At 48.6% G+C, this 22915-nt stretch overlaps 1 protein-coding gene across 1 annotated transcript in view; it reads right to left on the bottom strand.

Moving 5' to 3' along the window:
* LOC135103419 (uncharacterized) overlaps positions 1-21075 on the bottom strand; it is a 156281-nt gene extending 135206 nt beyond the window's left edge. Inside the window, exon 1 of the mRNA XM_064009622.1 lies at positions 19684-21075. Within this exon, the coding sequence (XP_063865692.1) occupies positions 19684-20946 (1263 nt within the window). The 5' untranslated portion in view covers positions 20947-21075. The remainder of the gene's footprint in view (positions 1-19683) is intronic.
* Positions 21076-22915: the final 1840 nt, after the last annotated feature.

Genomic DNA, 22915 nt, shown 5'->3' with positions numbered 1-22915 from the left:
CACGGCACCACTTCTTGCCTTCGACCTCGCCTCCTTCATCCACACAATTCTGCTACATATTTCTTGTTACCCTCTCCTCCTCCTCCTCCTCCTTCTCCTCCTCTTCCTCCAATGAAAGATACCTCATCTCTAAAATGATAATGATAGTGGTAGTGGTAATGGTTGTGGTAGTAGTGGTAGCTGTATTGATTAAGGACAGTAGTGAAGGTAGTCGTTTAATATTAGCAGTAGCAGTAGTAGTAGCAGTCGTACTTGTAGTAGTTTAGAAATCGTTCACGTGGGGCCGACTGACTATTTCTGGCGACACACGAGTCACCGGGGCCGAGTCAGGTGGCGCTCGAAGCCAGGATGCGGGCCTCGACACTGGAGTGTGGCGACGAGGGCACCATGCGGTGTGTTGTCGTGGCTTGTTGTGGCGCAAGCAAGGTATTGACTGGTAAGGCTGGCTGGGTATTGTGTTGCGCCTTGCTGCTGTGTTGTGGTGGTGGTGGTGGTGGTGGTGGTGGTAAAGGCAGCAGGAGTAGGAGTAGTATTGATTTTACTTGTGATTCTCCTCAAATAATTCATAACTTACTTAGGGTTTCATTCCACGTTTATATCAGTGTTATGTAACTTTCCTGTACAAAAACAACAATAACAACAACAACAATCACCATCACAGCCACCACCACCACCACCACCACCACCACCACCACCACCACCACCACCACCACTACTACTACTACCAATACTACTACTACTACTACTACTACAACAACAACAACAACAACAACAACAACAACTACAACTACTACTACTACTACTACTGGACACGAACGGCCTTGGTCACGTCATCCATCCAGAACCAACACCACCACCACCACCACCCGCACTGCCACCACCGTCACCACCACCTTCACCACCACCCGCACCACCACCACCACCGCCGCCACCACCACCACCGCCGCCGGTATCCAGGACACGTCAATACCCTCGCCTCAAGAGACCTCGCCGCCAGAGAGCTTTTGTCTCCCTCCGTCGATGACCCAGTGACTCCTGCACACCTAGACGCCCCACTCACCCCTCACCACTCTCACCCGCTCACCCACCCCACCCAGACGCCCGCTCACCTCCACAACCTCCCTCAGACGACCCCACGACCTCCCAGCATACTGCCACTCACCAACACACTTCTTTTTTTTTTCTTTCTTTTTTTACTCAGTCTTGTAAGGTTAAACTTTCCTGCTTCTGCTCCGTGCTTGGATTTGTCTTGTTCTTCCTTTATGTTCTTGTGTTTACCGCTTCGACAGGTTCTTAAAGTAGGAAGAATGTGTCTGTAGCACTAGCCAAACACATACCGTGACAAATTTTACTACAGCCATGAACACACACACACACACGCACACACAGAAGCAGGCCAACATATTTTATCTACTTTATGTACGTATATGTGACACATCGTGAATAACTAAAGTCCACACACACGCACACACACACACACACACACACACACACACACACACACACACACACACACACACACACACACACACACACACACACATTATGCAATCAAGCGAACTTAATGATCAAAACAGTACACATAACAAGCAACGGGAACAGAGATAGACAGAGAGACAGCGAGACAGCGAGACAGACAGGCAGACTACAGAAACGTCTTCTTCAGAGAGACAGCGCAAGTCAGCCACCCCAGCACATAAGAAAAACTCTCTCTCTCTCTCTCTCTCTCTCTCTCTCTCTCTCTCTCTCTCTCTCTCTCTCTCTCTCTCTCTCTCAGCAAGACAGACAGACGGACTCAAACCGCAAACCGACCCGGACCTAGTGTGTGTGGAGGGTGCCTCTTCCCCATCCCCTCTCCTCCCCTCTCTTCCCCCTTCCTACCACCTGCTTGGAGTCTCTCTCTCTCTCTCTCTCTCTCTCTCTCTCTCTCTCTCTCTCTCTCTCTCTCTCTCTCTCTCTCTCTCTCTCTACCTTTACCTACATTAAGTTTTTTAGTCTTGCAGGAGAGAGAGAGAGAGAGAGAGAGAGAGAGAGAGAGAGAGAGAGAGAGAGAGAGAGAGAGAGAGAGAGAGAGAGAGAGAGAGAGAGAGAGAGAGAGAGAGAGAGAGAGAGGTGGCAAGGCGAAGCACTGAAATGAATAACAAAGAACAGTAGCTTGTATCAGTTGTGGTAGTGGTGGTGATGGTGGAGGAGGAGGTGGGAGAACAAGAACACGATGATGATGATTATGGTGATGTTCTTGATGAAAATGAATACGAAGACAAAGAAGAAGAAGAAGAAGAAGAAGAAGAAGAAGAAGAAGAAGAAGAAGAAGAAGAAGAAGAAGAAGAAGAAGAAGAAGAAGAAGAAGAAGAAGAAGAAGAAGAAGAAGAAAGTGAAGATGATGATGATGATGATTTAATAAAGAATAGGAGGAACAACACCATTAACTACCCCTGACACCAACACCACCACCCCCCCACCATTATCACCAGCACCAACGACAAGAAAAGAAACAACACTAGCAAACTGTACTGACAAGAAGAAACAAACCAAAACAAATGAAGAAACAAAACAAAACAGCAATACACCACTGATTTCACAACACTCCGACAAGCAAACAACCCACACACACCATGCCGATGATGACGTAAATACCAACGGAAACGCGACGTCCTCTTGAGAACGTGAATACGAAAACTTTCCCAAAATCTGAAGGCATAGTAGGAGGTACCAACTGCCCGCCTGCCCGCCTGCCTGCCTGCCTGCCTCTCTCCACCTGCCATGTCACGCCACGCCACGCCAAGCCACGCCAAGCCAAGGGTTCGTTACCTGAAGCACCACGTCGTGTGTCTCAATTTTCAACTGGCTTTAGTGGTTTTAATTATAGTTTTAGCTCTTTTAACTTCTGTAGTTATCGTTTAATTTTCAGCGAAGGTCTACGGAGTCTCAAGGGTGTTTTCGTGGTTTCTGTTGTATAGTTTGTCCTTTGAATTGCCGCTGAGGTCATAGTGTAAGATTCATAAAGGTTTTAAGGATTTTTACATGTTTTTTTGTGGTTTTAATTGCCGTTTGACACTATAACTTTTCTGATCTTTCTTTGCTTACCATTCAGAGTGCTGTAAAAAAAAAGTTTCCATGGACACAAAAAATATAAAATAGTTTAGTGTGTTCAGGACTACAACACGAATTAAGAAACCGTAGTAACCAAACAGAATAGTTTTCCTTTGTCAGGGACCGTATTCAGGAAGTTGTCCTCCCGAGTCTTAGCTATGAAACGTGTCATAGCGAGGACAAAATGGCGCATCCTTGTCATAAACTGCGCCCCTCTGTCATAAATCCGCGAGGGATGTTAAGACTGGGTCCACCCTGTCTTAGCGGCTTATGACAGACGCTCCCACTGCCGAGATGGCAGCCCCACATCTCCAGCTCAAGGTTATTTACCCAGACAGGACGCATTGAATGAACTTAGCGACACGGAATTCATCAGAAGATGTTGTTTAGACCGTGCAGGTATTCTCTTTGTCACGGATCTAGTGAGGGAAGCCTTACCGAGTCACACAGGAAGAAGAAATCCACTTACCCCTGAAATTAAGGTGATCATAACATGTAGATATCTTGCTGCTGGGAAAAAAGCTACTGGGAAAATGCACTTCTGCAGTAGTGATGGCCTTGGGGATCGTCGAGAGAGCCATTCTTGCCACCAAACCATTCCAAAACTGTTTACATTGAGGCGCTCCTACGGGATCACATTTGCCGTATTTCAAAGATTGAATTACTGCCATACCCACTGTGTCTCTTCTTCCAATACATAAAAAAAAACGAGGGAAATATTTATAGAAGCCATAAATAGGGTTGACAAGGATTATGTACCATCAGTGTGGAAAAATAGCATAACAGCCCAAGTAATCACCTCGGCGATCTTTGGAAACCGTCGTTACGAAAGCTTTGAGCCTTTAAGAATACAGAACAAAGAGGAAGCTCATCATAAGCGCGTGGAGGAAAAATTCAAATACGTTTAAGACAAAGTGAGTGAAGCAACGTGATGTAACAGCCATGAGCCGTCCTCCCCGCGCCGAAAATTCTCTCTGGCAACTTCATCTGCGCACCTTGAAGCCTCGCACCATGCAGACTCATCCCACCGGACCCGAGGCTGCCTGTCCGCTCATCGGGAAGTGTTTGGCTGGATAACTGGAATATTCATCATGGACGTGCTGGGTGGAGACGACAGGAGAGCAGCGTGGCATGTGAGGAGTGTGGGTGACTGTGCGTGGGTGCGGCTGTCGGTCATGTGCCTGTCTGTCATGCCACTCACGGATCTCCCAGGAAAGCAATGAAAGAGCTGGTGCATGGGGAGGAATGCTAATGACTATCTCTCCTCTACTGTCCCGCTTCAATACTGGAGGGTGAGGAGGGAGGGATGGGAGGGGTCTGCACCACTGTTTCATGTACTAGTCTTTTAACTCTCATTGCTAAATTATCTTTCCCATAATTATCTACAACGTTTCTGACACTTTATTATTCTCTGTTTTATCTTTGTACTCGTTTCTCAAATAGTCTTATAGCCTAGAAAGGAGAAAATTAAGCTATTCTCTCTCTCCTTTTTTTCGTGTCCACGCAAGCAGTGTCTTAGTGTTCTGAATATTAACTCAGACCACAGCAGTAAAAGGTTTGAGAGGCAGGTATGATGACACATAAACAGAGCCTATACACCTGCCCACCTGGCCACCTCTTCTTTGACAACCGAGCAGAGAAGCAGGTCACATGAAAATCCCCTTGCAGACGAGCGATAGACCCTCAGCCAGTAAGAGGATTGGAGAGTGTGGGAAAAGGCTCAACACACCGGAAGTTACTGTGTGAGTGTGACTTGTTACTTGACTTCTGACCGTGACTGTGTGTGTGCGTGTGTGTGTGTGTGTGTGGTAACCTTGCGAAATTTAATGGAGATGGCAACAATAAAGAAAGAGCGAAATAAGAACAGGGAAGGAAAAAAAGGGACGGAATCAAGGCAAAAATGACCAGTACTCAACACGACTGTAACTACACGGCCCCACGACAGTTGCAACCGAGGACCATACAGTATTCTGAAACGCTTCTGTGCCGCACCCCGACTACTTTCAAGTTTCAGGGCGTTTTCACGGTTCTAGCGACAGATTAACAAGATTTATATGTCATTAACAGGAGAAAACTCTTTGACAACCCGGGTACCCATCTCTGTGGCCTTTGAAAATAGTCACGGTGAGAGAGCAAAGCGTTTCTGAATACTGGCCTAACATCATTGGAAATGAACACACCACGACCAAAAAAGTGGATGATGTAGAATTGTAGATAATGTGGATGACCTCACCGAGCCAGACTAGGAAAGCAGACCTCAGGAAATGATGGCGCAGAGTTAAAAGCATCAACCCTAAACGGGATACATGTAACTCCATCCCTGGTGTTGTCATTGCGTTACCAGGGCAGGGCAGGGGCAGGCCAGGATGTGTGGGGGCAGCAGCCTGGCCTGGCCGGGTAAGGGATCGAGATATTCTGAGAAACTGAGGTAAAAGTGAGGAAGGACGGTGAGACGCATCCCGGAGCAGCGACGAGATCGGTAACACTCAGGCAGGGGGCAAGATAGAGGGTGGGTGCAGGGTATGATAAACCTCGGGGGACGCAGTAAAGACACAGACACGGCCGACCTGCACGCGCTGACACATAACGTGCGGCTTGAATATTAATGAGCGACCGCCCCAGCCAGACAAGTGCCTCCGCTGTGGGTCACTTGAACATGTTATTAAGTGTGTGTGTGTGTGTGTGTGTGTGTGTGTGTGTGTGTGTGTGTGTGTGTGTGTGTGTGTGTGTGTGTGTGTGTGTGTGTGTGTGTGTGTGTGTGCCCTGGCGACCTGCTGGAGAGAAAGGTAGTGGCTTTTCTCGTGTGTTGCTTATTATGAATCTTTTACATCGAGGAGACACAAACAGGTACAGATGGCGCCCTTTACTCTCGCCGCGCACCAGACTTACTCGTACCAACAGACATAAACTTCACCACAACGAAAAACTCAGAGTAGCTAAATATAAAACGAAAAGGAGAGAAACGACACCATTCTAAAATAATGAACAAGACGAGGTGAGTCATAACCGGGTAAACAAACGTAGTAATGATATGCAGAGCCAGAATAGACACGTCCCAAGGGAGATAAGCACAAATAACACAGGAAGCGGGCGCGCCTCTCTGACTAACCATACTGCCGCTCGGAACAAAGGGCGTCACCTCGGACTGGACAAAAAGAATACATTAACGAACTCAGTACTGCGTTTCAGTTTATATTCTGAATGCCTGGAGAGGATTTAATTGCGTTTAGCACTATATTATTCATGATTAAAGGGTTACACATCATCTAAAATCATGTATCTCTTGTATTTTGATGTTTTGTAGGGTTTTACTAAGATGGTGACAGATATTTTCACAATCAAAGGGGTGAAAGATCATCTAAAGTTGCTCATTTCCGGTAATGTTTATTTGTTTTATTATAATTAACCACAGAAGACTTCGCTAGATTTGGAAAGTGTCTGTTGTTCCGAATGGGTCAAACCAAGACAAGGCTGCCCCGGGGGTCTGCACACTGCACACTGCACACCTCCAGCCACATGTGTTCTTTGTGCCACAGTGTTCTTTGTGTTGTCATGGGTTTCAAAACAATTAGGTTCGTTTTCTTATATGCTTTGTTCTCTCATCAGGATTGTTTTTAAAGGCCACAGATATAATTAGCTGTTACGAGACGTTTTTTTTTTTTTTCCCTTCGTGTTAACTTACCACTACAAAACATATATTATAGTTGTGTTCTTATGAGATGAGTGTTTTTTTCTTCCTATTCATGATTCCGTGTTGAACTATCACTACAAAACATACCTATTATCTTTATCCACCTACCGTCCTTATCAATATTCTTATCTAATCTTTCAAAAACTATTGGACTCGACATTAACCTGATTAACGGAGCCTATTCCAGCCACCTACCACTCTGGCCTTGGCTATGACAGTACAGTTGCTCCCCCCAAAAAAAACTGATGTCCTACTAACCTGCAGAAAATGTCTCATAAAAAAAAAAAAAAGTCAGTATCAGACAACTATCTTCACTTATCGCGTCCCCAACTCTCCCGGGACTTAGAGGAGTTTGTTAGTCCATACACAAAAGCACAACGCATTTATAGAAACTGGTAACCTTTCAAAGCTACAGAAAACAGGAGAAACAAGAAAAGAGGGACGAATGAATGGGGAGAAAAAAAAACAGTTCATTGGTTCATACGTTAAAACACATCGCATTTATAGAAACAGTGGTGACCTTTCGACGCTACACAAGACAGAATAATCAAGAAAAGAGGACGGATGAATAAAGGAAAAGGAAACACACACACACACACACACACACACACACACACACACACACACACACACACACACACACACACACACACGAAGACTTAAGTGAAAGAACTCAATCAAGCACAAAACTAAATTCACAAGACCAGGCCACATTATTTCTCGAGGCAATTACGCAAGTGCACCTTAAGGAAATGACAGGTTTGAATGTCTATCGCACCCCAGCAAGAGAGACAGAACTCGTACACATGGAGACATAATGGCTTCAGGACGCAGGTGCCGCCAAGAGTACGCCAGGCTTTCCATCTCACCCAGAAGGTCATCCTTAGTTTGCCCGTGTGAAATCAGGTCACTTCCTCCGAGAACGGCAAACAGTGTAGAAGTGGATTCCGAGGAGACTGCTACATTAAGTTAGGTTAAGCCGGAGAGCTGAATTAGGTTACAGTGGCTCAAGTTAGGCTAGGTTTGATTAAGTTAGGTTGAGGTGGGTTAGGTGAGATTTGATTAGGTTACGTTAGGTTAGGTTGAGGGGGTTTAAATGGGGTTCGATTTGGTTGGGTTAGGATAAATTAGGATCGGTAAGGTAGATAGGTTGGATCAGGTTATGTTAGGCTACATTATCTCATATCAGGATAAGATAGGTTAGGTCAGGTTACATTAGGCTAGGCTGGGTTAGGTTAGGTTACACAAGGTTAGGTTAGCTTAGGTTACATTAGGTTAGGTTAATTTGTTCGCGCAGAATCAGGTCACACACTCCGTACCAAAGCAAAATTCAACATGAACCTTTATTCGACGGGCAGGACCAGGTCGGGTAGATACCAACAGCCGTACAAACGAGGGAGGTGTCGCGTACAAGAACATGTTTGTAATTATTTGTGGAGGCTGAGGGACACACCTGAAGGCGACTCATGACCACAGACACGGGCGAGGCTGCGGCGAGTGAAGGGCGTTGTGAAGGACGCGCGACTTATCACAATACACCGCGGCTCTTTATAGACGGCCTGCTGGTGGTGGTGGTGGTGGTGGTGGTCGTGGTCGTGGTGGTGGTGGTGATATTAGCAGTGATAGCAGTAAAAAAAAGTAGTTGTGCAGTAGTAGTAGTAGTAGTAGTAGTAGTAGTAGTAGTAGTAGTAGTAGTAGTAGTAGTAGTAGTAGTAGTAGTAGTAGTAGTAGTAGTAGCTAATAAGATAATGGGAGTGGTGGTGATATTAGTGGTTGTAGTAAAAAAAATAACTTAGTAGTAGTAGTAGTAGTAGTAGTAGTAGTAGTAGTAGTAGTAGTAGTAGTAGTAAAAGTAGCAGTAGTAGTAGCAGTAGTAGTAGTAGTAGTAGTAGTAGTAGTAGTAAAAGTAGAAGCAGTAGTGGTAGTAGTAGTCGTTTCTATGATGGTGATAATGGCGGTGGTGGTGGTGCAGGAATGTAAGATGAACACACCGCTATGAAGACACACACACACACACACACACACACACACACACACACACACACACACACACACCACGGTACGTACTTCCTGAACCAAATTATGTGGTTCTCTCAGTCCCCCCATCCCCTCCATCCCACCAACAAATCACCCCGCACCGCCACCCATCTCCTCTCCCCTCCCCTACTTCCCCAGCAGTAGAAGCACCCACCTTCCCTCAACGCCTCACCTCCCTCCTTCCCCACTTCCTCCTACAGCAATCAGAGGGAGACAGACATCTAAAACCGTAACACGCGAGAGAGAGAGAGAGAGAGAGAGAGAGAGAGAGAGAGAGAGAGAGAGAGAGAGAGAGAGAGAGAGAGAGAGAGAGAGAGAGAGAGAGAGAATGATAAGTGTTAACCAGATGGAAGAAGTTCGTGGAGGAGGAGGACTGACAGTAGCGGGGGGCACCATTGATATATACTTAACCCTTCCCCCATCATCTCCCCCATCCCTCATCTCCTTCACCCCTCCCGTTTCTATCTCTCTCTCTCTCTCTCTCTCTCTCTCTCTCCCCAGCCAAGCGTCCCCGGCCTCCCCATCCGTGACATACTATCTAGGGGCTTAATGTGCACAGTCTCGCCTCAACCCGCCAATTTTGTATTCAATTACTGTGGTTTTCATCCCATTGCGCGCTGCCGCCTTCACCCCGCATGATGGACGCGGTTGTTGTCCCCCCCCCACCACCTGACGGAGGCGGCGGGGGAGGGGCAGAGACACCAGTGGGAGATGGGGGGGAGGATCCAGCGCGGGGTGACGGGGCGAGGGGGAGAATGTAGCGCGAGTGAGTACAAGAGGAGGTCGCGGAGTTTGGAAAGAAGGGAGTATCTGGGGAGGGTGTGAAGATGAGGTGACGGTCAGAATACAGAGAGAGAGAGAGAGAGAGAGAGAGAGAGAGAGAGAGAGAGAGAGAGAGAGAGAGAGAGAGAGAGAGAGAGAGAGAGAGAGAGAGAGAGAGATTGTAGGGGAGAAGGAGGGGAAGGAATAGAGCGCATCTAGGAATGAAGGGTTTGGATGAGGCTGGGGTGACAGGAGAGGGGGAAGAGAGGGCAGCGGCGATTGTGTTTGTTGTTTACAGTCTCGTTGGGTGTCTTAGTGACAACAGTTAAATTGGTGTTAAGGATAAGTCGACCCCCGCGTGTAAATTTATTTAGGTCCCTTCTCCCCCTCCTCCCCTGCCCGCCATGTGCGTGTGGTTAAGCCCTCGTGAACGAATCTGCTCCCGTTGTGTGCGCTTATTTTGGTGTTCCTCGTGTGCGTATGACTCAAGGCACCTCCCCATGTGTGGTGTGTGTGTGTGTGTGTGTGTGTAAGCTACGCCCCCCTCCTGCTGTGCGTCCCCTCATGTACAACTCTTTGTTTTTAGTGAACGGCTATTGCCTCAAAGGAGGAGGGAGGAGGAGGGCAGGAGGAGGGGGAGATTGCGTCAAGGTGCAGTTCATTACTCAGCAGCCCCGAGGCATCATTTCGCTCGTCCGGGGCTCCAGGCGGGCGCATTGGAGTGGGTGAGGGGTGCCGGCAAGCACAACTACAGCCACGGGATCGCCGCCGCCCCTTGTCCCCCCGCCACCCGCGTCAAGTCTCCAGAATGAGCAAGAAAGAGACAAAATCCAAATGCAGCGAACATTTGTACCCAGGAAACTGGAGGGTTCCGCGCCGCCCGCCAGTGAGTCTAGCCCGTGTGGCGTCTCTTCCGAAGGCTCAAACTCTCTGCCAAACCGGATTACGTGACAGAATCGACCTCCAGACAAAAGACCGACGCTCTCTCTTCCAGCCACGCCACTCCAGCTCTTGCCGCGCCCGATCGCAAGGCCGGGGCGCCAGGGAAACTGTGATGAACTGCCAGTAATTACGAGAACACAGACACATTCCCAGACGATTACAGCGACACAGCCCGTCTGGAAGGGAGTCACAGCTCTGCTCCTCCTGTATCGACAATCACTCTCTTTTATCACCACGTCAAGCGTTCTTCCTACTGATGCGGCGGCGGCGGCGGCGGCGGCCCCGTGCGCTCCAGTTCAGTGCACTGTCGCCGCCGCCGTCAGCCTGGCGTCTTTGTCTCCCGGCGCAGCGTAAACGGAGCCACACAAGCCGCGGAGAGAGAAAACCGACAGACGCTAAATGCTCGGGGTTGTGGGTGGACGCTGCCGCGGTGACGGGAGGGAGACACAGCACAGCATGCGAGCCCCGAGGCAGAGGTGCTGGCCTGCTGCTGCTGCTGATGCTGCCCCGCCCTGCCCCGCTAGCTGTGGCTCTCCCCTTGACTCCAAACCCAAACCTGATTAATCTATCTATCTATATTCCTTCCCCCCTCCCATTTCTCTCTCTCTCTCTCTCTCTCTCTCTCTCTCTCTCTCTCTCTCTCTCTCAGCAGGGGTGCACCACTCCGCCGCCCTCCTGCTCTGTGCCTGGTGCCGGTGACTGCCACCCCCCCCCACACAGTCCGCTGGCTCGCACACTCACCTACACCACCGCCACCACTCGCGTACCCAGACGCACCCAATCTTCGGAGTCACATCCGTTCAAACACACGAGTTCCTAGCTACACGCACCACAGGCGGACAAAATGAGAACGCGAGGCGGCTCCACGCAGACAGACAGACAGCTACGCAGTGATTACCTGGAGACGCGGGCACGACCTGTAGCACGGCCCTGTTTGGTGTCCTTGGCGGGAGGAGGAGGAAGAGGAAGAGGAGGAGGAGGCAAGAAAGGAAGGCAGTACTTATATGAATGCTACCTCCTACTTAGCAGTACACAACACCAGAGAGAGAGAGAGAGAGAGAGAGAGAGAGAGAGAGAGAGAGAGAGAGAGAGAGAGAGAGAGAGAGAGAGAGAGAGAGAGAGAGAGAGAGAGAGAGAGAGAGAGAGAGGGAGGGAGGGAGGGAGGGAGGGAGGGAGGGAGGGAGGGAGGGGAGAGAGAGAGAGAGAGAGAGAGAGAGAGAGAGAGAGAGAGAGAGAGAGAGAGAGAGAGAGAGAGAGAGAGAGAGAGAGAGAGAGAGAGAGAGAGAGACAGACAGACAGACAGACAGACAGACAGACAGACAGACAGACAGACAGACAGACAGACAGACAGAGAACCATCACAATCGCACCATTATTAACAAAACACCACCACCACCACCACCACCACCACCAGCCAACCATTTCCACGCATCCAGCAAAATCCCTCTGGGGTCAACTTTCAACAGCACCCCTCCAAGTGCCTCCCCGCCCCCTCCCCCTCCTTCCCCTTCCCCCGGCCTCTCCCCAACCAGGCCGCGAGGTGCAGCTGGTGACCGAGCGATGCAGTGAAAGCTGACCAGGAGGAGGAGGAGGAGGAGGAGGAGGAGGAGGAGGAGGAGGAGGAGGAGGAGGAGGAGGAGGAGGACGAACGGAGGGAGGAGCGTAAAGGAGAGGAGGAGGAGGAGGAGGGAAGGGGGAGAGAGGAGAGTTCATGACCCCGCTAGGAGGGAGTGACCGGGAGGAGGTGGAGGAGGAGGAGGAGGAGGGATGAGAGGCGAACCGCTAAGGAAGGAGAGGAGGAGGAGGAGGAGGAGGAGGAGGAGGAGGAGGAGGAGGAGGAGGAGGAGGAGGAGGAGGAGGAGGAGGAGGAGGAGAAGAAGAAGAAGAAGAAGAAGAAGAAGAAGAAGAAGAAGAAGAAGAAGAAGAAGAAGAAGAAGAAGAAAAGAAGAAGAAGAAGAAGAAGAAGAAGAAGAAGAAGAAGAAGAAGAAGAAGAAGAAGAAGAAGAAGAAGAAGAAGAAGAAGAAGGACGAAAATGAAGATGATGATGACCAGAAAAAATTTAAGACTAAAAATTAATAGAATTAATAGAAAGAAAAAAAAAAGAATGAACCTAACGGAGATTAGGTACTATTGTTCTTTAGCATCGGCGGCCGTGCGAGAGAGAGAGAGAGAGAGAGAGAGAGAGAGAGAGAGAGAGAGAGAGAGAGAGAGAGAGAGAGAGAGAGAGAGAGAGAGAGAGAGAGAGACCGTATCATCAATTAGTCCTTTAAGCGATGCACAGTACCGTACCTGCCAGACCACCACCACCATCACCACCACCACCACCAGCAATGAAGGTTATTTTCAGAGACACGACGGGACACACACACACACACACACACACACACACACACACACACACACACACACACACACACACACACACACACACACACACACACAGGATGTCGGTGTTTGATGTAGTACGTAAGCTTAACTTGGGAAAAGAAAAAAAGGGGAGGGGGATAAAAAAAAAAGGGCGGACAGACTTCAGACAGGCAGGGAGGAAGTAATTTTCATATGCAGGTGACGAGACATGCAGACAAAGAAAGAACCAACCATGACTCACACACACACACACACACACACACACACACACACACACACACACACACACACGAGGAGCGGCGGAATGGACACGCAAAACTTTCCCCCGCCCTAATCCTTCTTTCCCTTGGTGACGTCACAGCCTCTTCTCTCCCTGACGTCATGTCCTTTTGGGGTCGTGTCCAGCCAGGCAGCCCCGCCAGCCCGGTCCTTACGTCTAGTGAGGCCGCGACCTCCGCTTTTTGCTAGGCAGCCCGGCGCCGCTCCCTCAGAGGCAAAGGGTCACTGATCCAACGCACGGGGCGGTGAAGGAGGCGAGAGGCGGAAGGAGAGGGACAATCTAACCAGTACAATTGAGAAAACGTTAACCTGGTATAAGCCTGAGTAATGAACAGGTAAACAGTATTTTTTTTTTTACCTGTGGATTAACACTTTTCTATGCTGTCTAAATGCCTCACCAGTTAATTTACATTTTTTTTTTCTCATGCATTTCTTAAACCAAGTTATAGATTTTCTCTATAGCACCTCCACCTCCTCTACCTACACCTCCACCTGTCCGCTCCTCCCCTCAGGTGGTCGTGCAGGTGATATTATGTGGCGTTTCAGGTCTAATTCCTAGCTGGTTTTGTGGATTTATTTGCTTTTATGTGTCTTGGTTTAGTTAGTTAATGTTTGTTTTTTTAAGATTTCGGTGGGGTGATTCGACTTAATGTGCTTGGTGACGAGGCGTGGTGTGGTGTCTGTCTAGTGACGTGTGTGTGTGTGTGTGTGTGTGTGTGTGTGTGTGTGTGTGTGTGTGTGTGTGTGTGTGTGTGTGTGTGTGTGTGTGTGTGTGTGTGTGTGTGTGTGTGTGTGTGTGTGTGTGTCACCACCACCACTATTTATACTCTGGGCGTACACGTGCTTCTCTCACTTAGCTAAATCAGACACGAATTAGCACACTGCAACAGAGCACTAGGGTAAACTACACATAACTTAAACTACAACTCAACTTCACCACGATTTTTACACACCTAAAAGGAATAATAAAATAAAAAGAGTACTCACATCTGTGGCGAAGGAGGCAGGATATATATATATATATATTATATATATATATATATATATATATATATATATATATATATATATATATATATATATATATATATATATATATATATATATATATATATATATATAAGTAGCTCCCGTGATGTATAATAAAAATTCCAAGCCAAACACAAGCATCCATAGCTCAGGTGGAATAATGACTTGGCGAGGGAGGCTTAGTGGACCGGGAGGAGTGGGGCTCAAACACGTGAAGCAGCTGAGAATGTGCATGTAAAATAGCCTGAAAAACCACTTCTTTTCCTCCCCCTCTTCGTGTGCTGGTGTGAGAGAGAGAGAGAGAGAGAGAGAGAGAGAGAGGAGAGAGAGAGAGAGAAGAGAGAGAGAGAGAGAGAGAGAGAGAGAGAGAGAGAGAGAGAGAGAGGGGATATATAAACAACAGCCACAGGGCCAAAAACTGCTAAACGCTACACAAAATATACATCCTGCTTCTCACTCACTCGGTCTCACATTTTGGTTCAATCCCCCAAACCACTCACCCACCCACCTGCCTGCTATGCTTCCCTCCCTCCCTCCCTGCCAGCCTGCTTGCTTTCTTGCTTGCTTGCTGGTGCTACTTAAAAATAAATCAAGCGAAGAAGACATGTTACGCACTTTCTGGCTCGTGTGTGTGTGTGTGTGTGTGTGTGTGTGAGAAGGTGGGTCCGGCCAGCCAGTCTGCTGCTACCCGGGAGTGCTGGAGCCATCCTGTCGCACTTTCACCCCCTCCGAAGCCAAAACCACCTTCCCTCCCTCCTCCTATCTCACTGGTGTCACTTCCTTCGTTAATCAGCTGACAATTTCTCTGCTACGAATGCTGGTTTATTGTTTTTGTTTTTTTTTTTCTCTCTCTCCTGTCGGTCTATCCCCTTCAGCCACCGCCCTTCTAGTTCCATTCCCTCCTTTTCTTCACTTCTTTCGTTAACCTGCTGACAATTTCTCTACTATGGTTCTTGCCTTGTAGTTCCTCCTCCTCCCTCTTCTTTTCTCCTCAGCCAACGCCTTCATAGTTCCATCCCTTCTCTTTCATCTTCCTTATCTAGCCTCTAACCTCTGTCTGACTTCTTCCCATACGATCAGGAATGAGTCCTGATCGCGGTGTCTTGAGAGGATACTGATGTGACTGGAGGCTCCGTGTGGTTCGTGAAATGGCTGTACGTTTGTCTTGAGTCGCTATCCTCGTATGCAGTAACGGTAAGCGAAGGGAGAGAGGTACGCAGGGAGGGAAGGAGGGAGATAAGAAGAGTAAATTTATGCTACAAAGGAAAACTGACCACAAATGGGGTGAGAAGTGTCCCTGCAGTTTTCAGCACCACCGTCACCGCCTCACCTCCCCGCCTCCCTCTACCACCACCACCACCACCACGGCAGCCACCAGTCCCGGCCGTCGCCGCCGCCGCCGCTCCCGCCGCCGCAAAGCTGCCACCATGCAACACGCGGCTCGGGGGATTAGACGAGCGTTGTGTTTGAGCTGAACTTAGCTGGTGTTGTCTAGCTGGTCCCTCCCTGCCTCCACGGGTACCTCTTATCACGAAAATTGAGTCAGGTGATCGGGATATTCTGATCCAGCGAACTAGTATCGCGATAAGAAAAAGAATCGTTCTTTCACGTGACTGAGTATCCTGATGTTAAGCCAACGCACACACACACACACACACACACTGTGAGCGTGCTGGTGTGTGTGTGTGTGTGTGTGTGTGTGTGTGTGTGTGGTGTGTGTGTGTGTGTGTGTGTGTGTGTGTGTGTGTATGAGCATGCACATGTATTTAACACATGATACACACACACACACACACACACTATATATATATATATATATATATATATATATATATATATATATATATATATATATATATATATATATATATATATATATATGGCCGCCTTGGAGAGGCACATCACTACATGCCATAACTCCACTCTGCTCACGTCAGCGTCGGCTCCTGCACCGTGCGGGTCCACCCTCTCTCCCCTCCCTCACTCGGGCTGGCCCCAGTCAGGCTAGGCAACTGCGCCACCGCTCGTCTGACTTTGTGTGAAGGTCACCAGTCCACGAATGCACAAGGGCCGGAGGTGGAGCGCCTAGCCAGCTGGTATTGGAACCACCCTGCATACATGTACACCCCCACCCATCCACCTCAGGGGGCAGCCCCTGTGGTGCTGTGTGGAGGCCTGTGGCATGCACCCAGGCAACGCCACAGGTCCTCCTTCCACACTTGGCAACACCTGCATTGTCCACGCGAGACTCCCCACACCCCCTGATCCTCCTCCTCATCCTCCTCCACACCACTACCACCACCTTCCACTGCTACAACGCCTCACTCCTCCACTAGGAACACCACTACCACAACGTAACCTTCTCCCCACCACCATTCCACGCCTGGCTCCTCCACCCACCACCGCCACCACCACCACCGCTGCTGCTCCGCCATTCCTTCCCGCCACGATCGCTAGGCTTTTCACTCCACGTCAGGCGGTCGGTCATGCATCACTACCCACCCCATCACCGACATCCTTGGCGGGGAGACATTAACGTTCCTCATCTATTCATCTACTCACATGTGAACCTGTGTGCGCACGGCTTCTTTATCTACGTGTGCTGAATGTCTCAATCCATTTCAACTCGCTAGAATACCTACCTCCATCACCTAACACACTTCCCAGAGCCTTGATTTAGTACAGCAAATAAAGGATGTAGGTGAAGGCTCTTATTCTTAAACGTTTTGGCGTCTTGTTCCAACTATTTCCAACGGGCTATAGTTAAAGTTAATGAGATTTTCATTGTTTTATATATATATATATATATATATATATATATATATATATATATATATATATATATATATATATATATATATATATATGATTCTTGAGGAATGTAATAATTTCTGCATCATCAATGAGAAAACACCTCTTTAAGAACCTGACCAATCTCTGCAGTCTTTGACAAATGGCACTAATGAGAGAAATAAGTGTTTAAGAATACATTGACGATACAAAGGAAAGGAGATAAGAAAAGACGGCAGTGGACAACATAGGAAGTTAAAGGTGATTACCATGAAATGAGGCGCAGGGGACATGACGCAGATCACATGCGTTAAAATATTGTGAAGTGTGGCACAGTGAGCATGCAGCGCTGTCAATGCGACGTGCATTAGGACCGGGATAGCATGCGTGGGGGTTTGTAGCACATGGTATATCTTGGAAGGAGGGGATAGCGGCACAGTGGCACTGATGAGCATGGGTTCAGAACGAGTATAGTGGCACTGAGACAAGGCTGAAGCGACTGGTGCATGCGAGCGGGGAGAGGCGGTGCTAGGCTGGGAGAGGCGAGGGTGATGCGTGACCGTGCGAGGCTGAGGCGGGAAGACAAGCCTCACCCAGAGTAGGCTAACCGGAACGGGCGTGATGATAGGTGTCAGCGCTATACCAGCGACACAGGTGTGTGATACGCCTCCAGTACCGCACTAATGCAGGTGTGTGCGATAGCAGCCGGAGATCCAGAACTGAACAAAAAACATGCATAGGTACCATACAAAGAGGTGCAGGTATATACACCTGATAACACTTGGCAGTAGGTAACTATATAACCACGGGTGTCTGGCAAAGCTGGTCATGCAATGCTGAGTGGTTGCGAGGGCAGAGCCACCCCACGTGCAGCACAAGGTCACTTCATAGCACTGCCCGTATGCTGCTACATGCAAATATATGACTGAAAAACGCGTGGCTATACACATTTCTTGTATCTTTACCTTGAGGAACGGTAAGAACGAGTTTCTCTCTCTCTCTCTCTCTCTCTCTCTCTCTCTCTCTCTCTCTCTCTCTCTCTCTCTCTCTCTCTCTCTCTCTCAGTATGTAGTCCTCAGTCAGTCACGAATATAAAAAAAAAAAATGTAGTGCTCCGTCTGGCAGTGTTACCAATGAAGATATGACAGTTGACCAGTTAACATGAGAGAGGGGAGGAGAAGGAGGAAGGTGGTGTCAATCATCACAGTCCCAGCTAGAGCTACAAGTGCATAGCTACTCCATTCATAGGACGCTTGCAAACTAAACCACCAAGGCCACACGCGCCACACAAGTCCTCGTGACCGAAGCCGAGAGTAGCACAGGGCACGCTGATGACCCTCCCACCAGCCACTCACGGCGAAACGGTGATGAAATTTGACTCGTTCCGCTGCGCTAGGATTCGTCCATTACTCCTGGAAGCAAATGCCACGAGCGGCCACAAAACTGTCTTGCGGTTCTCGCGATAAGAGGGAACATGAGAGAAAATCGAGGGAAGTGAGGAGGGAGGTACGAGTCACCTGATCGGACCACGCACGCACGCAAGCGCGCACGCACATACATACACACACACACACACACACACACACACACACATGGTGTACGTACACACCGGCACTTAACTATGCATGCCCAAAGCACCCGTAGGAGAAAAGCAACTCTCTCTCTCTCTCTCTCTCTCTCTCTCTCTCTCTCTTGCCGCGCCAAGCGAGGGCCCTCCATACCACCCTGCCTCGCCCCACCAGGGGAGGCGAGAGGCTGGAGGCTTCCCCACCCACCTCGTCATCGCGGCCCTGCCTCCCTCCCAAGGTTGTCTCTCCTGCACACACGGTTCGGGCTTTCTACTGACCGTTTTTTTTTGTTTTTTTTTCCCGAGAAGGTGAAGGGGCGAGGTGAGGCGCCGCCATTCTCCCTGTGCATATTCTCTTCCAGTTCGTTCCATTCAGCTCTACTGACTCACACTCGCCGTTATGAACGATCGAGTTAATGTGGCGTAAAGAATTAACAGGGTGATGATATTAACATCTCGCTTTTAAAGGCAGGAATACTTTGGTCGGCAACGCACGGTCAGTTTAATGCGTGTGTGTGTGTGTGTGTGTGTGTGTGTGTGTGTGTGATGAACACACGGGAGGAGGGAGAGGGGAGGGAAGGGGAGGGGAGACTGGAGGGAGGCTGAGTGACGCAAGCATTTGGCAGGTAATCGCAAGCAGCCAAGCAGGGCCGTCTGAGGCTCCCAAGGATGTCTGTCTGCACGCCGCTGTTTCCGTCTGAGGCGAGGCAAAGAGACAAGTGCGGAGCAAAGGGCGCGGCACAAGCATCCGTTACTCTACTCATGATATACATCTCTTTATATCACCTGCTGATAGAGTGCCGTGAAACAACCTTTTTTTTTTTCTTTTTTGTCCCGATAGCGCACACCTGCATGCGAACACAGTGACCTTGAAGATGCACATGGTGTAAAGCTAGCGAGAATGTGTCCAGCCTTGCAAAGTAACAACACTGTCCAAGGTGTTCTGTTGCCATGTACTATACATTAAGGGTGTATTATGTAAATCATTATCTTATTGTACAGCTACTTAACTTACATGTAAGAAAACACATTCTTTACAACTATTCATAAGACGCCTTCTGTCATGGCAACTCCTGTACTGAAACAAAGGGTGTGTGAGCAAGGTATTACGAAAGGCCACAGTACCTGTTTGCGCTTGTAGTTTGCACCGACAGGGTCAAACTTGCTCTTGAAACCTTTCAATTGTGCTTCGGCCTTTTCAAGGGGAAGCTGTTGGTCCTTGGCCAATAGAAGGTAGGTCCGCCACTGCTCTGCGTCAAATCCCCAGTGAATGGTCTGGTTCTCAAGGGACCTGTGGGCGTGGCAGACAAAGCGTGCCGGGGGCAGCAGGCCATGGCACTCCTCGCACTCAATGCAGGCGGCGTTGGGGTTGGTGTACAGATCGTCCCACACCAGCCCTTTGCACTTACCAAAGCAGGTGTGATACACACGCAGCTTTGGGTGATCCTGAGGCTTAGAAGGGTCAGAGACAGGGGCGCGGGTGGGATGGGCGTACAGCAAGGCTTGAGTAAGTCTCTGGGCGTCTGTGTTAGTGATGAGGCCGCAGGAAGGGGCGGAGTGGGGAAGGACGCCTGCTACCCTGAGGGCGTCCAGCTGAGCCTCGTTACAGCCATCCAAATATATACGCAGTTCCTCACACACAGCGTTGATCTGGCTCAGGGAAAAGTCTCGCAGGACAGTATTCAAGATTTGCGGCAAACACAGCCGCATTTCTCCGCCCACGTTAAAACACGTGATGGGCTCCCCATCAAGCAGGGTCTCCCGAACCCAACCTGCACCAGGAGAACCCTTGTCTGCCGCGGCCAGCACCGGCCAAGGTTGCGGCGGGAAGGGCGCCGGGGCTAAAAACACTCCGGGTTCCACCCACGACTCCTCCACTCCGGTGGTGGAGTCAGACGCACTGGTGGTGATGTTGGCAGAGTTGCAGGTGGTGGCAGTGTCGCTGGCAGAGTTACGGACGAGGCTGGCAGTGGTTGTGGTGGTGGTGGTGATATCTACAGAGGTGTCTTTACAGTCGGGCTGGGTGGGCTGTGGACCAACCGTGGGCGTGTGGTTGGTGGGCGGACTGGATGTTGGAAGCCGCCTACTTTCAATATCAACAATGCAACGACGAGGACCATTTTCGACCTTGCTCTTTTTATGGTCCACCTCGTAGAGGAGCGCCTTCTTGTAGCTTAACCCGCGGTACAACTCGTGTTTGGTGGTGGCGTCGAGCTGCTTGATGGAGGGGCGGTCATCGTCACAATCTGCCAGCTTTTTACTTACGCCCATCCTGCCCGTGTCGTTTAAGTAACAGTTAGGTCCCGGCCCATGGAGACTGGACATCGCACTATTTTGATAACTGCGCAACACACGCTTAAGGTGTGGACTGTTGTCCGGTGCCGCCATAAGGCCTAATCAATGCACACTGGGCACTACACGCACTAGCACATCACTGCACTCACAACTGAGGAGCGGCGGTACGTGCGCATCATCTCCCGTCAAAGGTTCTTCACTTACTACCGCGGCAACTCGACACTAGCGCGAGCCACTCTTCCCGCCACCGCTCAGCCGCCGTCCTCCACACTTGCCACACACCCCCCGCTACACCACTACACGCCCATTTCAGACGAATACCACATTTTATTTATGTACATTCTTTTGAATTACAGACAAACATTTCACCTCACATGTATGTATGTCAGTATTGTATGCATTTCATCTCGAGCACGGGCGTCATGAGTTCATGCAGGGAGCTGTACCTTGAGAAATTATCGACATCATAATACACGGTGATTTTATGAGGACAGGTTGATGTCATGCAAAATTAGATTATTAAGCATGATTTATGTGTTGCAGATGTTCAGTCAAGGTAAGGCAACTGAATGTACTGAATTAAGAAGCTAATGAACCACAGACGCATAAACACCACCTGGCAACATTCGCACTATGGCCAGCATGATGTTGGTTTTGTTTATCGCCTAAAACATTAAGTACTTAGAGCACACCAAATAGCAAGAAAGTATTGTGTGTTCAGTATCACACACACACACACACATACACACAGACGGGCCTCTCATGTACTGAGTCACGCGTCGCCTAGTGAGACTTCCCGTCAAAATAGCGCAGCATGACATACTGACTCCAGTGACCGCCTCCACATCCAGCCTCACTACGGCATGCACCCAACCCTGACTCTTTTCTTCTCTAGTCCCCAGCGTGTATTCCAGTAACAGTGATAGCGCTAATGGCAATAATCACTGCTAGGCAACAACCTTTCCCATTATGCTTATGAATGCTACGTGTGGTGTTATATTCATGGCCACGTTTCCTGCTGGCTGAGACTGAAATGAGGCCTAAAACTGACAGCACGTCTGTTATGTAATTATTAATAGCTAAGGAAATACTTCACACATTCCCAAACGGTCTCTTACTGCCAGTTTTGAGTACATTTGTCCCCTAGCCCTGAATTCGCTGGCACAGGCCTCACTTAACGTCCTACCCGGCCATGCATCTGTCGTTATTCCGATTCCTTACCCTATGATACTACTAGTACTGCTTCTACTTTTAACTACTATTAGTACTACTACTGCATCTTTTTTTTTTTTGTCATGGTGTCTTCATCCAGATTGTTGACCTTCCATATAATTTCTTTTCATGTGGCAGCGTACCTTAAAAAAAAAAAAAAATACTTGTTATTCATAACTATATTCCGAGTTTTTGCACATTGTGAGTAATGATTTAGCTACAATAAAGCCATCTAGTAATATCCAGGAGAGAGAGAGAGAGAGAGAGAGAGAGAGAGAGAGAGAGAGAGAGAGAGAGAGAGAGACTGCAACCATTTCAAGTCCCCAGCTAGATAAAGGCTTCTCCACTCTTACCTCTGAGCCATAGCACTGTGCCAATCTGTGCCAAGCTAGATTTTCAAGTTTCAGCTTCGTGTCTCAGTCTACAAGCTGCAACCTGTGAATAGAAGGAAGCCGAAGAGCTCATTGCTCTTTTAATATTTATATCCTGGAATTATCAAAACCTTTATGAGATGCTGGTGATTCATGTCTGTATAACGATGCAGTGTATTTATTGACTGGGTTATTGGTTTTTGTTTCATGTTATATGTAGCACCAAGAGTTTAGCATGCACATCATCTTGTGACAACTACAAATAGAGTGTTTGGGGGCAACGTGATGATCAGTGGTTGGTAGCTGCTGATTGTTATACACACCTATTTCCTTATTGAAGTGAGTATTGCTACTCCATCATTTGACAAGTCATCACCAAATAAAACTTATTATCACTTGAAATGCTGTATTAAAATGACAGAAGCTTTCTCTCCATTTACTGGCACACATAAGTAATAATGGTGTTACAGATACAACTC

The sequence above is a fragment of the Scylla paramamosain genome, chromosome 9, assembly GCF_035594125.1.
Source record: "Scylla paramamosain isolate STU-SP2022 chromosome 9, ASM3559412v1, whole genome shotgun sequence".
In the NCBI taxonomy this organism is placed as follows: domain Eukaryota; kingdom Metazoa; phylum Arthropoda; class Malacostraca; order Decapoda; family Portunidae; genus Scylla; species Scylla paramamosain.
This window is presented reverse-complemented; position numbering and strand designations above follow the sequence as displayed.